Source organism: Erpetoichthys calabaricus, chromosome 12 (assembly GCF_900747795.2).
Source record: "Erpetoichthys calabaricus chromosome 12, fErpCal1.3, whole genome shotgun sequence".
Classification (NCBI taxonomy): domain Eukaryota; kingdom Metazoa; phylum Chordata; class Cladistia; order Polypteriformes; family Polypteridae; genus Erpetoichthys; species Erpetoichthys calabaricus.
In genome coordinates, this window is record NC_041405.2 from 152,014,954 (window position 1) to 152,031,066 (window position 16,113).

Genomic DNA, 16,113 nt, shown 5'->3' on the forward strand with positions numbered 1-16,113 from the left:
GGCTGTTCTGCCCCCTGCTTGCTTCGCTTGCTGACCCCCGGGTGGGTGCTATGAGCCAGCCAATTCATGGCTCTGCCGCTTGTGTATGGTGGAAGCGGATGTACAATTTAAACAGATTGTTATTTTCATGGGAATAGTTACATATGCATAATAGAACTAACTATTTTACATTACAGCGAGCAATTAACCATTGTAAAAAAGAGTAAAAAGTAATAAATTGAAAGAAAATTATATTATTATTTTTAAACTTACACTTTTACTGTTAAACTTCAGTAAAAACAATATTTGGAATTAACGTTTCTTCAATATTGCATTGAATTTTGATTTGATGTTTGGACTTACATTTTGACAACGCAACGTATAACTGCCCGTGAGTGAATACCATTTCTTTCTCTCTAATAAATAAACCTACTTTTTCGAATATTTGTCCCTGTGATTTGTTAATTGTCATAGCAAAAGCTATTCTAATGGGAAACTGTAAACATTTTAATACGAATGGCATATCAAAATCTCCTTTAGTATCTAATGTTATTCCCTGAAGATGTACTACATTACCTTTCCTGTCGCCTGTTAAAATTTTACATGTTAGAATACAACTAATCTTCTCTCATTGCATAGCCCATCACTCATACATAAATTATCTATCTATCTATCTATCTATCTATCTATCTATCTATCTATCTATCTATCTATCTATCTATCTATCTATCTATCTATCTATCTATCTATCTATCTATCTATCTATCTATCTATCTATCTATCTATCTATCTATCTATCTATCTATCTATCTATCAAGTCTTCTTTTATTGGGAACTTAAAGTGAGGAAAACGTTAAAATTTATAAGAACTGAGAGCGCAGAAACTGTGTCTGACTAAAGCATTCACACGAATGAGACGTGAGAGGACCGTGGGCGTGGGCCGTTAAATGGAAATGGTTGAGAGGTGGGTGGGACCCCCTCTACCAACTTGAAAAAATCTCTTGGCAATAGTCTTGTCTCATCTCAAGATTTTCTTTAATAATAGAGAGATATTATTTCCAGTATTATTATTATTATTTCCCTCTCAAAGTTCAGACCCAGGTGGCTGTTTTGCTCATAGAGATGGTTTGGGTTTGCAAACCAAGTAATTATTGAAAATGCAAACAGAGGTGTTGTTGACCTTCCATGCTACTTTTTTCCTGGGTAAAAACAATGTTCTGCCCAATGAAAGAAGTCAACGAGACACCCAAAGTTTGTTTGAAAGTTAGCAGTGTGAATTGCAACCAAACTAACTGGAAATTGAAACAAAGTAATGAATCATCCCATGATCAGGATGTTATAACACACTGGTGAGGTCTCATCTGGAGTACTGTGTGCAGTTTTGCTCTCCAGGCTACAAAAAGCACTGGAAATAAGGTCCAGAGAAGAGCGAGTAGGCTGATTCTCAGGGCTAAAGGGGATGAATTATGAGGAAAAATTTAAAGAGTTGAGCCTTTACCGTTTGAGCAAAAGAAGATTAAGAGGAGACCTGACTGAAGTGTTTAAAATTATGAAGGGAATTAGTCCAGTGGACCGAGATGGTGACTTTAAAATGAGTTCATCAAGAACACAGGGACACTGTTGGAAACTTGTTAAGGGTAAATTTCGCATAAACATAGAGGACCACAGACACATGAAATAAGCTACCAAGTAGTGTGGTAGACAGGAGGACTTTAGGGACCTTCAAAACTTGACTTGATGTTATTTAAGAAGATTTAAGTGGAGAGGACTGGCGAGACTTGTTTGTGCTGAATGGCCTGTTCTCATCCAGGTTGCTTTAATGTTCTAACGATCTGAAACAAAGCAAATGGACTAGGAGTGTAAAAAAGCTTTAAGGTGAGCACTCCTTTCTACTTTCTCATATAGAAAGTATAAGGAAAGTATTGGAATCATCCAAAAATTCGATTTTGAGATTTTGATGAATCTCGATGTTTTAGACATCAGAAAAGAGTCAGAAAATACCATTTTTGGAATTATGTCTGTATATCTGTCTGTGTGTGTGTGTGTGTGTGTGTAAACACAATAACTTAAGTACACTTTCACTTAGGTCAACCAAATTCTGCATACAAATATTAGGTACAAAACGTTTCTATCAAGTTTTGGGATATTTTCACTAACCAGAAGTGGAACTTTACCTTTTATTCATGTAGCTGCAGAGTCCGATTTATTCAACTTTACGTTTATAATAATTGTTCAATATATTATTAACTAGCCATCCCCCGTGGCTCTGCCCACATAGTAGTGAGAAAGGATAGTGAGGACGGCCCCACTTGGCTCCCCACTCCTGACATCACACATCCTCCGCCCCTCGTCCCTCAGCCTCTGTCTCGGATTAGCATGAAAATATCTCTCCTGCAAGCGAACTATGATTCTTAGTGCAATGAGAGAAGTCGCAAAATCAACCGGAATGTTCAAGCAAATTCTAGAAAAAAACCCCAATCTAAATCTGTTAAGTAATTCTCTCGTTCGCTAGCTAAGCGGAGGTAAGATACGCCCCGAGGCTGTCACGCGAGTGAGGAGGGCCTCACCCCCATTCTCTTGGCCGCTGTGTGTCTCTCGGATTCACGCAAATAAATTGGTACTGCAAGCGAACTTTGATACATAGCGCAATGAGAGAAGTCGCAAATTCAATCGGAATGCTCAAGCAAATTATAGATAAAAACCAAATCTAAACCTGTTAACTAGTTCTCTCATTCGCTAGCTAAGCAGATGTAAGATATGCCCCAAGGCTGACGCGTGAATGAGGAGGGCCCCACACCCTTCCCCTCGGTCCACTGCGTCTCTCTTGGATTCACGCAAATAAATCGGTACTACAAAAGAACAATGATTCTTAGTGCAATGAGAGAAGTCGCAAAATCAACTGGAATGTTCAAGCAAATTCTAGAAAAAACACCCAATCTAAATCTGTTAAGTAGTTCTCTCATTCGCTAGCTAAGTGGAGGTAAGATACGCCCCGAGGCTGACACGTGAATGAGGAGGGTCTCACCCCCTTCCCCTTGGCCCACTGCGTCTCTCATGGATTCACGCAAATAAATCGGTACTGCAAGTGAACTATGATTCTTAGGGCAATGAGAGAAGTCGCAAAATCAACTGGAATGTTCAAGCAAATTCTAGAAAAAAAAAACCGATCTAAATCCGTTAAGTAAGTCTCTCGTGAAAAGCAAACATACAGACAGAAAGACAGACAATGGAATTTATATATATATAGAGAGAGATTTGATTTGATTTGTTGTTGATGGTTCTTTAATGTACATAATATAAAAATATAATCATTGTCTTGCGGTTTACTCCTCAAATATCCATCCCCATATCTGAGTATATGAGAAAGTCGTGGGGAGACCACTCCTGATTTTTAGACAGAGACACAGTTGCTCCAAAAGCAATCTGTACTACAAGTAGGAACTACTCACTTGCTTGACCTACATTGGAAACTCGACACAACAGAAGCCAAGTCGAGAAGAAAATTGCTTAAATCATTGGACTTCATTTTTAGGAACATAGATTGCTGAATTCCTGGAAACCAGAATTTTAGATCTAGGAGATGCACAAACTCCTACACTGACTCCTTCGGAGAGGCTAAAATGGTGTCGGCTGTAGATGAGCAGGGTCCGAATCACATAGGGCGGAGGAATCGTCTGCACATTGTCCATCTGTGGTAGCTTAATCTTCTGGAGATTAAGTACAAATTATAAAAAAAAAAGATAATTATTAAAATAAATTTAAAAAATGAGCATTGCACAAAGTTAATATAAATATAGTACTTTTAGTTTTATGCACCAACACTGTTACCAAGAGAGAATGTTTTTAGATAAAAGCTTCATATCAAATCTTTCCCAAGTTAGTTTTATTCCTTTTTACTTTCTTGAATACGAAGTATAGGGTTTTTCCGATTTTTTCCAATGTGTTGGCCCAATAGAATTGTCCAATTTGTCACATTTGTATGCTTTAGGCTAAAACAAAGAAAGCAGATCAGATCGGGTCAAGGCATCTGTGTGGGGTCCTGCCTATGAAAGCTGATTCAGCATAAATAAATACCCTTTTATTAACTTTGTGATTCTTTATGACGCAGTGGGCAAGCTTTTCTGTCTGTTTGGTCACCATTGTATGCATCAACCGGACACTAACAAACTTCCTTTCAGTCTGTCAGTTACGGTAACACTCACATAATTTTTACTACAAAACACTTCATCGTGAGATTCAAACCAATCAATTAATCATTTACAGCATAACATTCTCAAAACGTATCGCTCTGATTATGCCCACCCTAGCAACATCCAACCTAAGCTCCAGATCAGGTGCCAGTCCATCTCAGGGCTCACTCAAACACGCAACGACATGGAATTAATAGCAATTAATGAAACACAAGTGAATTTAGGATATGGAAAGACTTACGGGTGGATTGTAAACCTAGGGGGCAGATGACCCGCCATGCTGTACCCACATGTACAGTGCATCCGTAAAGTATTCACAGCGCGTCACTTTTTCTACATTTTGTTATGTTACAACCTTATTCCAAAATGGATTAAATTCACTTTTTCCTCAGAATTCTACACACAACACCCCATAATGACAACGTGAAAAAGGTTTACTTGAGGTTTTTGCAAATTAATTAAAAATAAAAAAATTGAGAAATCCCATGTACATAAGTATTCACAGCCTTTGCCATGAAGCTCAAAATTGAGCTCAGGTGCATCCTGTTTCCCCTGATCATCCTTGAGATGTTTCTGCAGCTTCATTGGAGTCCACCTGTGGTAAATTCAGTTGACTGGACATGATTTGGAAAGGCACACACCTGTCTATATAAGGTCCCACAGTTGACAGTTCATGTCAGAGCACAAACCAAGCATGAAGTCAAATGAATTGTCTGTAGACCTCCGAGACAGGATTGTCTCGAGGCACAAATCTGGGGAAGGTTACAGAAAAATTTCTGCTGCTTTGAAGGTCCCAATGAGCACAGTGGCCTCCATCATCCGTAAGTGGAAGAAGTTCAAAACCACCAGAACTCTTCCTAGAGCTGGCCGGCCATCTAAACTGAGCGATTAGGGGAAAAGGGCCTTAGTCAGGGAGGTGACCAAGAACCCGATGGTCACTCTGTCAGAGCTCCAGAGGTCCTCTGTAGAAAGAGGAGAACCTTCCAGAAGGACAACCATCTCTGCAGCAATCGACCAATCAGGCCTGTATAGTAGAGTGGCCAGACGGAAGCCACTCCTTAGTAAAAGGCACATGGCAGCCCACCTGGAGTTTGCCAAAAGGCACCTGAAGGACTCTCAGACCATGAGAAAGAAAATTCTCTGGTCTGATGAGACAAAGATTGAACTCTTTTGTGTGAATGCCAGGCATCATGCTTGGAGGAAACCAGGCACCACTCATCGCCAGGCCAATACCATCCCTACAGTGAAGCATGGTGGTGGCAGCATCATGCTGTGGGGTTGTTTTTCAGCGGCAGGAACTGGCAGACTAGTCAGGATAAAGGGAAAGATGACTGCAGCAATGTACAGAGACATCCTGGATGAAAACCTGCTCCAGAGCGCTCTTGACCTCAGACTGGGGCGACGGTTCATCTTTCAGCAGGACAACGACCCTAAGCACACAGCCAAGATATCACAGGAGTGGCTTCAGGACAACTCTGTGAATGTCCTTGATTGGCCCAGCCAGAGCCCAGACTTGAATCTGATTGAACATCTCTGGAGAGATCTTAAAATGGCTGTGCACCGACGCTTCCCATCCAACCTGATGGAGCTTGAGAGGTGCTGCAAAGAGGAATGGGCGAAACTGGCCAAGGATAGGTGTGCCAAGCTTGTGTCATCATATTCAAAAAGACTTGAGGCTGTAATTGCTGCCAAAGGTGCATCGACAAAGTATTGAGCAAAGGCTGTGAGTACTTCTGTACATGGGATTTCTCAGTTTTTTTATTTTTAATAAATTTGCAAAAACCTCAAGTAAACTTTTTTCACGTTGTCATTATGGGGTGTTGTGTGTAAAATTCTGAGGAAAAAAATGAATTTAATCCATTTTGGAATAAGGCTGTAACATAACACAATGTGTAAAACGTGATGCGCTGTGAATACTTCCTGGATGCACATGTACTTCAGAAGAGGTCACCCACCTGCAGCTAAGCATGTTTAGGCCTGGCTTGTACTTGGAAGGAGACCATTAAGGAAAAGCTTGGGTTGCAGCTGCTGGAAGAGGGGTTGGTGAGGCCAGCAGTGGGCGCTTACTCTGTGGTGTGAATGTGGATCCCAATGCCCAAGTGGTAGTAACAAAGGACACAGTGCTGTACATATGGTGCCATCCTTCAGATGAGACAAGGCCAGACTCTCTGTGGTCATTAAAGATCCCTGGGCATCCTTCGTAAAGAGTAGGATGCATTCTGATGTTCTGGCTAAATTGCCCTCCATGGCCTGGTTATTCTGGCCCCCTAATCATCCCCTGTCTCTAATTGGCTTACTATCTTTCACCACTTCACCACCTAACAGCTCGAGTGAAGTGAACATACTGGCACAAGCATGGCTGCCGTCGCTTCATCCAGGTGGATGCTGCACATTAGTGGTGGTTGAAGTGGCACTCCACTCACTATGTAAAGTGGGAAAAGCACAATATAAACGTAAAGAATTGTTATTATTATATATAAAAATGTTTTAGTAAACAGTGTAAAAAACAACAAAAACTTTAAAAGGTGGGAAAAAAAAGGCTGTGGCCTGGTGTCCAGTGTCATCTAGAAGGAGTTCATGATGTTATGCGGTGGCTTAGTGGTAGTGTGGCGTGATGATTCAGTCTTTGGACTTCTGTCAGAGGGGGACATTTTTTTTTTTGCACTGGGTGGTTCCATTAGGCACCCATTGTTGGGACTGGGGGGTGAGAAGTTAAAAGGCTGTCTGCAGGATGGAGGTATTTGCCGTATTGCAAAGGAGTCACTTTGGCTGATTGAGATTCCAAACAATACCAAGTTTTGATAACAGAACTGCTCCTTCCTTGGAGGATGTCTGTATTTACCTGAAATTAACATGTTTGACAATATTGGTTTCTAATCAGCAGATCTGTACTTATTAATGGTTGGTAACAATACATTTTGTTAACTTGTGTTTTCATTAATTGTTAAACCCAGGAAATTTAGATCTATCTATCTATCTATCTATCTATCTATCTATCTATCTATCTATCTATCTATCTATCTATCTATCTATCTATCTATCTATCTATCTATCTATCTATCTATCTATCTATCTATCTATCTATCTATCTATCTATCTATCTATCATTGATTAAACTGATTGTCCAGGACTGACAACGACAGGGACTGAAGGAGATTTAAACTCCTGGGCAGGAGAAGGCAGAGGAGGGACGGTCCACTGAGAACGCTGCCAAGACACTCTTACAGAGCAGAGGGGCTTGTAGGCAGATGAGGGTACCTGGCTGGCACGACGTGAGGCACAAGGACGGCAACACTTACTTCCAGGGAGGAAGAGACAGCCCCACAAAGAGATGCCAGTTGTGGGTCCAGCGAGAGAGGGAAGCCATATGAAAGGACCAAGCAAAGCTGGCAGACGAGAAATGAGGCGTGCTCTAGGTCACAGACAACACAAGGAGCCCAGAGTGGAAAAATAAAGAACGATGAAGAGACGCTGGCAGGGATTCAACGATTTGACACAACTTCTGTTGGGAAACGAGTGTCCGGTGAACAGAGTGCATCTGTGGACAGTTGAACAATTAAGTGTTGGGGTAACACAGTGCGCAAACTGGACTCTGCACCACTAGAGGTTGTATCCTCCAATTTTTGTTTTTAATGGACTTTTAGAGTGTGGACTGTGTGTTTTCCTTTTAAAAAAAGGAAATTCGTTCCTGATATGTTTAGATTTTGTTATGTTCGTTTATCTTTTTAATGTACTTTATATTGTCTTGTGTAATAGAACTTACTGTTGCTTTTTTCTGAAATTACTGTTGTGTCTTTCATTGTGTGTTTACTCACCGCCCAATTTAAAGAAACCTGTGTGCTATTATCAGTAAATTTCAAGAGTTCCCAGTCTCTTAATAAAACTGGGTGGCGTAGTCGGATATTTTAATGGTGACTAAGTTAGCTTACATGTAATTGTGACCAGACACCTGTCATACTTCAGTCCCTGAGGCTGTGGGTTCATCTCCTGCTACCGACACTGTGACCCTGAGCAAGTCAACTGATCTGCCTGTGCGCCAATTGAAAAAAGCTAAAAGAAATGTAACCAATTTTATGAAAAATGTCATAAGCTGCATTGGAGAAAGGGATCAGCCAAATAAGAAAATTAAACCGACCTTAAGCAGATGTTCACAGATGAAAACACCTTCAGGTTCTCACTTTAAATTGCTACAACTACAGACAAAGAGCTATGAAGGCCCATATTATGTATCTTTGGGTGTGTGCGCATGTAAATGCGTGTCTCTCTCTGTGTGTGTGTGTGTGTGTGTGTGTGTGTTTCAGATAAATAGCACTACGTGAGGCAGGAAGCCCCTGCTTTTTTTCCTCTGTGAGTACAGCCAAGCTTGATTTTCCAGCCTGACTCTTCCACACGACCATTCACATCCAGCATCTGAGACTGTAAAGATACAGACGTAACAAGGGCAGCTGAGTGAAACATGTAGGACCACCGGAGAGACCACACTGGGGAAGGAGACCACTACTAGGACAAGGCTACTGAGCTTGCAGCTAAGGTGGAGCGCAGCCAAGACGTTGATACCAACAGCATTAGCTACTTCAATGGATACCCGTCATTATGAGGCTCTCCAGAAAGACACACGGGAGCGGTGGTCTCCAAGTGAGGTGGGTAGCCCACATTTTTTTTAAAAAATTGAGCAATTTTAACTCATTAAACCCACATTTCTAATCTGATGGCTACTCATCAGTTGCTAAGAAACATATTTCAAGGTTGTAAGTGAGATTGGGGTTAGTAAAAGGGGCTGTGGGATCATGGATCTCTGATCAGCTGCTTTGTGTGACAGGAAGAAAGAATTTGTCACATTTGTATGCTTTAGGCTAAAACAAAGAAAGCAGATCAGATTGGGTCAAGGCGTCTGTGTGGGGTCCTGCCTACCAAAGCTGATTCAGCATAAATAAATACCCTTTTTTTAACTTTGTGATTCTCTATGACGCAGTGGGCAAGCTTTTCTGTCTGTTTGGTCACCATTGTATGCATCAACCGGACACTAACAAGCTTCCTTTCAGTCTGTCAGTTACGGTAACACTCACATAATTTTTACTACAAAACACTTCATCATGAGATTCAAACCAATCAATTAATCGTTTACAGCATAACATTCTCAAAACTCATCGCTCTGATTATGCCCACCATAGCAACATCCAACACAAGCTCCGGATCAGGTGCCAGTCCATCTCAGGGCTCACTCAAACACGCAATGACATGGAGTTAATAGCAATTAATGAAGCATTTAGGATATGGAAAGACTTATGGGTGGATTTTAAACCTAGGGTGCAGATGACCCGCCATGCTGTACCCACATGTACTTCAGAAGAGGTCACCCACCTGCAGCTAAGCACGTTCAGGCCTGGTTTGTACTTGGAAGGAGACCATTAAGGAAAAGCTTGGGTTGCAGCTGCTGGAAGAGGGTTGGTGAGGCCAGCAGTGGGCGCTTACTCTGTGGTGTGCCCAAGTGGTAGTAACAAGGACACAGTGCTGTAAATATGGTGCCATCCTTCAGATGAGACAAGGCCTGACTCTCTGTGGTCATTAAAGATCCTTGGGCATCCTTCGTAAAGAGTAGGGTGCATTCTGATGTTCTGGCTAAATTGCCCTCCATGGCCTGGTCATTCTGGCCCCCTAATCATCCCCTGTCTCTAATTGGCTTACTATCTTTCACCACTTCACCACCTAACAGCTCGAGTGTGGTGAACATACTGGCACAAAAATGGCTGCCGTCACTTTATCCAGGTGGATGCTGCACATTAGTGGTGGTTGAAGTGGCTCTCCACTCACTATGTAAAGTGGGAAAAGTACAATATAAACGTAAAGAATTGTTATTATTATATATTAATGTCAATATATTTACATATAAACCAAATATGAAGTGTAGCCACTATGGGGTGCAGCAGAGCCTAAAATCTTTGACACCCTAACCGCACAGGGCACAATTCTTAAACTTTTTCCCTTCTTCCTCCACTCTTCCCAGGCAAACTCTGTCCTCTTCATCTCCAGATTCCAAATCATCTGAGCAGGGTAGCATGGCTGCTTTTTTGCCAGACCCCGGGAATATTTCCAGCACCAGAGCATTGCACTTACGGGTCATAAAGTAAGGGAGTCCTCATCTGGCAACCCTCTCTGTTGGCACCCGAAGAACCCAACAGGGTTGCCCTCTAAGGACTTCAGGTCCCATGCAAATGTGCAGGTATCCAAAGTGAAGCCACACCATAGAACCACTGCCACCTACAGTTTGGGTGGGAGCATGTAGGTAGAAAACAGTGCCCATTCAGGTTGAGATGCCCATTTTCATTCATCACCCCTCTTCTGACCCATACAAGCTGGGGAGGGCGTCTGTCCATCCATTATATTGCAATTTCATGCTAGATTTCTGGCTGGTGGAAAGAACACTATTCTTCTTCTTTTGGATATTCTTCCATCCCCTTCTATCATCCATCCTCAAGGCCTCCTGGCCAGTTAAGGACACACCTGGCACCCCAGCTGAGATGCCAGTCCACCTGTGACAGTTGTAATAAGGCACTATATTGCACCCGACCCGGCACAGTCTTACACGGAGGCATGTGTAAAAATAAAACAAAGACTTTCATTTTCTTCACCTGTGCAGCACGTCTTCCCCTGGGAATCCCACAGGCACCACACAGTCCAAAACAAAAACAAGCACAAAAAACACACTCCTCTCTGGCACCACCAATCCTTCCGTCAACCTTCGTCTTCCTCCTCCCGACTCTGGCCACTGAGTGGTGGTTGTTGGCTCCTTTTATGGCCCACCCGGAAGTACTTGATCACCTGTTTCCAGTTGTACTTCCGGGTGGGGCTGAAGACTCGTCCAGCCGGGCTCAGGGACAAATTGCAGTGCCCTCTGGCAGCCACCCCAGATCCCAACAGGGCTGTGGAGAACTCCATCTCCCATGGAGCCCTGCGGGAAGCTGAGGCACCACCATCAGCCAGGGAGGTTGCCACCAAGCGTCCCAGGGGAGGTATTGAGCAGCCCATGGTTGCTCCCCCTGAACATATGTCGAAGGGGCATCCTGGCCGGTCATGGCACCTGGCCGTCCACCACACAGTATACACGTACACTATATATAAAACGCTAGGGTCTGTGTGTCCAGTCTGTCTATGCAATCTGATTGGTCAGTTTGGCTGGGGTGTGATTGGTCAGTTTTGTTTTTTGTGATTGGTTAGTTTGGCTTTGGTGTGATTGGTCAGTTTAGTGATGTGACTGTAAGAGGAAGTGTGAGCGGGAGACGTACAAGGCACAGTGAGAGCATGTAAAAAACCAGACAGGAGAGGAGTGCAGGTGAAGAGACGTTCACACACATGGGAATGTGAGGACACGTGAGGAAAGGCGCTGAAGGTGCATACAGGGTAAGAGATTGAAAACTTCCCTTTGTAGTGGGGATGGTGGCAGAATTGACATTCCAGCCACCGTAACAAAACCTCACACTGCTGAGGTGTCACCTTCTTCACTCGGGTCCCAATCCAGGTGGTTTGTTGTGTGGTGGGTGTGGCAACATGTGGTCAGCGCATGCGTCCAACCTCCTCTTCCTCCTCCTCCTCCTATTGCCTGTCTCTGACAGGTACCGTGGCTAGTATATACCGTACAGAATATAGTCGACAAAGCACATGTAAGCTTAAAAATAATTGTAGTTCCATTGGGACTGTGTTTAATATCCAAGATTGTAAGGCAAAAAAGAAAGATTTAGTTCATGGGTGAAAACCTCTTTGAGGAGCTTTGGTTAAGCTTTGTATCATGTGACTGTGTCCTTCTTCATAGGCTGGAAACACAATAAATGCCAATTTCCAGTGTGGAGTTGGTTTATATATCCGTGGGACCAGAAGGTGCGGGACTAAGCGCTGATGAGGAAGTGACGTCAGGACTTCTCTTCCATTCTAGGGACCGAAGTGGAAACTTGAGTGTACAGCAACTTCTAGCTGGCTCTGTTCTTTCATGTGGTTGGAACTGGAAGAGGTGGCACTTCTGAAGCAGTCTGCCAGTGAAGTGGCTCGTATGGGGAGTCATCCTTTTCTCTGGGATGGAAGAGGAAGAAAAATGAATGTCAGTGTCTCCCCCAAACCTGTCCCCTGTTACCTGTCCCCCATTTTACTTCCTATGCAGAGCCTCAAGTACACTTCTGTAAGGTGTATGTGACAATAAATAAATATATATATATGTATATACCGTATATTTAACATTGTGAAGAAAAGAGACCAGAGAAACAGATTAAGGGTTGGGGAACCGTTCCCATATAATAATAATAATTCTTTGCATTTATATAGTGCTTTTCTCACTACTCAAAGCGCTCAGCAATTGCAGGTTAAGGGCCATGCTTAAGGGCCCAACAGAGCAGAGTCCCTATTGACATTTACGGGATTCTAACCGGCAACCTTCTGATTGCCAGTGCAGATCCCTAGCCTCACAGCCACCATATATGGTTGATGAACCAAAATTAATTGTTCTTTATACCACACACTCAATGTAAGCATATACATTCGACAATGATGTTGGGAAGACGGCTGCATTTATGGTGAATGACCCAGAAATTGGTGTAGGGACGAGATGATGTGGACAGAGGGTGACGAAGGTGATGTCATCAGAGGGCGACCGGGTTGAAGTCATCAAGTTGGGACAGTCAGAATGTGGAAGTTCTTCCTATGATGGGATTGGGTTTTGGTGGAGAATTCACATATCGGGATTTGGGATTGGGTTTTGGTGGAGAATTCACGTATCGGGATTTGTCTGGTCTTTGGTCTTTCTGATGAAAAAAGGAGAGAAGCATTAGTTCACTGTCTTAGATCCCCGTTCAGTGAGTTTTTGCGCTCCATCGGTCCTTCTGGCTTCCCCCTAATAGTGATAGTGTGTGTGTGACACTGTATACGGTATATATATATATATATATATATTTAGACATATATGCTGTATATATACTATATATGTGTGCTTCCTTCTCCATGTTCTCTTCCTGAGGCTAAATTTGTCTTGATGTTGCATTCGCGTCCATCCTATCTGCTGCTATAGTTACACCCAACATGACTCAGTTAGTTTATTCTTCACTATTACTTTGCTCCCTTTGGCCCTGAACTCTTCTGAGAATACATTAACCACAAAGTACCTCTAGATGTATTTTTACTTTCAAATATTTTCAGTTATACTTTCTTGCACTAGGAGGCACACTAACACAGTAGTAGTGCTGCTATCTCACATTAATAATACCCGGGTTTGAGTCCTGGGTCCTCCCTGTGTGGTGTTTGCATGTTCTCCACGTGTCTTGTGTGGGCTTCCTGCGGGTGCTCCACTTTCCTCCCACAGCTCAAAGACATGCAGGTCAGGTGTATTGGTGATACTAAATTGACTCAAGTGAGTGACTGGAGTGCGTGTGTGTTTGAGTTTGCCCTGTGATGGACTGGGGGCCTGTCCAGGGTTTGTCCTGCCTTGTGCCCTATGCTACATGGGACAGGCTCTGGCACCCCCAGCGACCCTCTTCAGGACTAAGTGGGTTAGTAAATCACAGACTTTCTTGCACCTCCTCTGATTTTATCAGTGTTTGATCTGTATATGCTGTTTGTGTTTATTATCCTTCTGACTGGACTGAATATGTAATATTGTAATCTTGTTTGCTTTGTAGAATACAGCGTCTTAGTAGTGTAACAAAAATAAAGATTCATTAATTGACTGGATACAGTGCTGGTCATGAAAACACTATGAACTGGTACCATAAAAGGCATAATCTAGGATAAAGCATGACGTATTTATACAAATCACATTCCAAATAACATTCACATTTCATTACACATTCTAATGTCTCATATTTTCAAAACTACATGTTTGCAAGCCTACACTTAGAATACTGCTGTGTTTTCATTCTCTCCAAGTTCTGTTTACAATTTGCTGTTTTATTGTCTTCACAGGATATTGCGCTACAGGATTTTTCTCTTTTCCTGCTGTGTATCCCTTTAAAACAATGCCACTGAGGAAAAACACGTGCTTCCTCTTCATTAGAGCGGGCAGAAGGAAAGGAAAAAAAGAAACGCCTGAAAAGATCTCCCTGAAATTCTATCTATCTATCTATCTATCTATCTATCTATCTATCTATCTATCTATCTATCTATCTATCTATCTATCTATCTATCTATCTATCTATCTATCTATCTATCTATCTATCTATCTATCTATCTATCTATCTATCTATCTATCTATTAATTATATAGTGTCTTTCAAATCTATCTATCTATCTATCTATCTATCTATCTATCTATCTATCTATCTATCTATCTATCTATCTATCTATCTATCTATCTATCTATCTATCTATCTATCGTATAGTGCCTTTCACATCTATCTATCTATCTATCTATCTATCTATCTATCTATCTATCTATCTATCTATCTATCTATCTATCTATCTATCTATCTATCTATCTATCTATCTATCTATCTATCTATCTATCAATTATATAGTGTCTTTCAAATCTATCTATCTATCTATCTATCTATCTATCTATCTATCTATCTATCTATCTATCTATCTATCTATCTATCTATCTATCTATCTATCTATCTATTAATTATATAGTGTCTTTCAAATCTATCTATCTATCTATCTATTAATTATATAGTGTCTTTCAAATCTATCTATCTATCTATCTATCTATCTATCTATCTATCTATCTATCTATCTATCTATCTATCTATCTATCTATCTATCTATCTATTATATAGTGCCTTTCACATCTATCTATCTATCTATCTATCTATCTATCTATCTATCTATCTATCTATCTATCTATCTATCTATCTATCTATCTATTATATAGTGCCTTTCACATCTATCTATCTATCTATCTATCTATCTATCTATCTATCTATCTATCTATCTATCTATCTATCTATCTATCTATCTATCTATCTATCTATCTATCTATTAATTATACAGTGTCTTTCAAATCTATCTATCTATCTATCTATTAATTATATAGTGTCTTTCAAATCTATCTATCTATCTATCTATCTATCTATCTATCTATCTATCTATCTATCTATCTATCTATCTATCTATCTATCTATCTATTATATAGTGTCTTTCAAATCTATCTATCTATCTATCTATCTATCTATCTATCTATCTATCTATCTATCTATCTATCTATCTATCTATCTATCTATCTATCTATCTATCTATCTATTAATTATATAGTGTCTTTCAAATCTATCTATCTATCTATCTATTAATTATATAGTGTCTTTCAAATCTATCTATCTATCTATCTATCTATCTATCTATCTATCTATCTATCTATCTATCTATCTATCTATCTATCTATCTATCTATTAATTATATAGTGTCTTTCAAATCTATCTATCTATCTATCTATTAATTATATAGTGTCTTTCAAATCTATCTATCTATCTATCTATCTATCTATCTATCTATCTATCTATCTATCTATCTATCTATCTATCTATCTATCTATCTATCAATTATATAGTGTCTTTCAAATCTATCTATCTATCTATCTATCTATCTATCTATCTATCTATCTATCTATCTATCTATCTATCTATCTATCTATCTATCTATCTATTATATAGTGCCTTTCACATCTATCTATCTATCTATCTATCTATCTATCTATCTATCTATCTATCTATCTATCTATCTATCTATCTATCTATCTATCTATCTATTATATAGTGCCTTTCACATCTATCTATCTATCTATCTATCTATCTATCTATCTATCTATCTATCTATCTATCTATCTATCTATCTATCTATCTATCTATCTATCTATCTATCTATTAATTATACAGTGTCTTTCAAATCTATCTATCTATCTATCTATTAATTATATAGTGTCTTTCAAATCTATCTATCTATCTATCTATCTATCTATCTATCTATCTATCTATCTA

At 40.5% G+C, this 16,113-nt stretch overlaps 1 protein-coding gene across 1 annotated transcript in view; it reads left to right on the forward strand.

Annotated features, from left to right (window-relative positions):
• Positions 1–8,480: 8,480 nt before the first annotated feature.
• Positions 8,481–16,113, forward strand: part of ushbp1 (Usher syndrome 1C binding protein 1) — a 67,059-nt gene continuing 59,426 nt past the window's right edge. Inside the window, exon 1 of the mRNA XM_051935430.1 lies at positions 8,481–8,809. Coding sequence (XP_051791390.1) covers positions 8,747–8,809 — 63 coding nt within the window. The 5' untranslated portion in view covers positions 8,481–8,746. The remainder of the gene's footprint in view (positions 8,810–16,113) is intronic.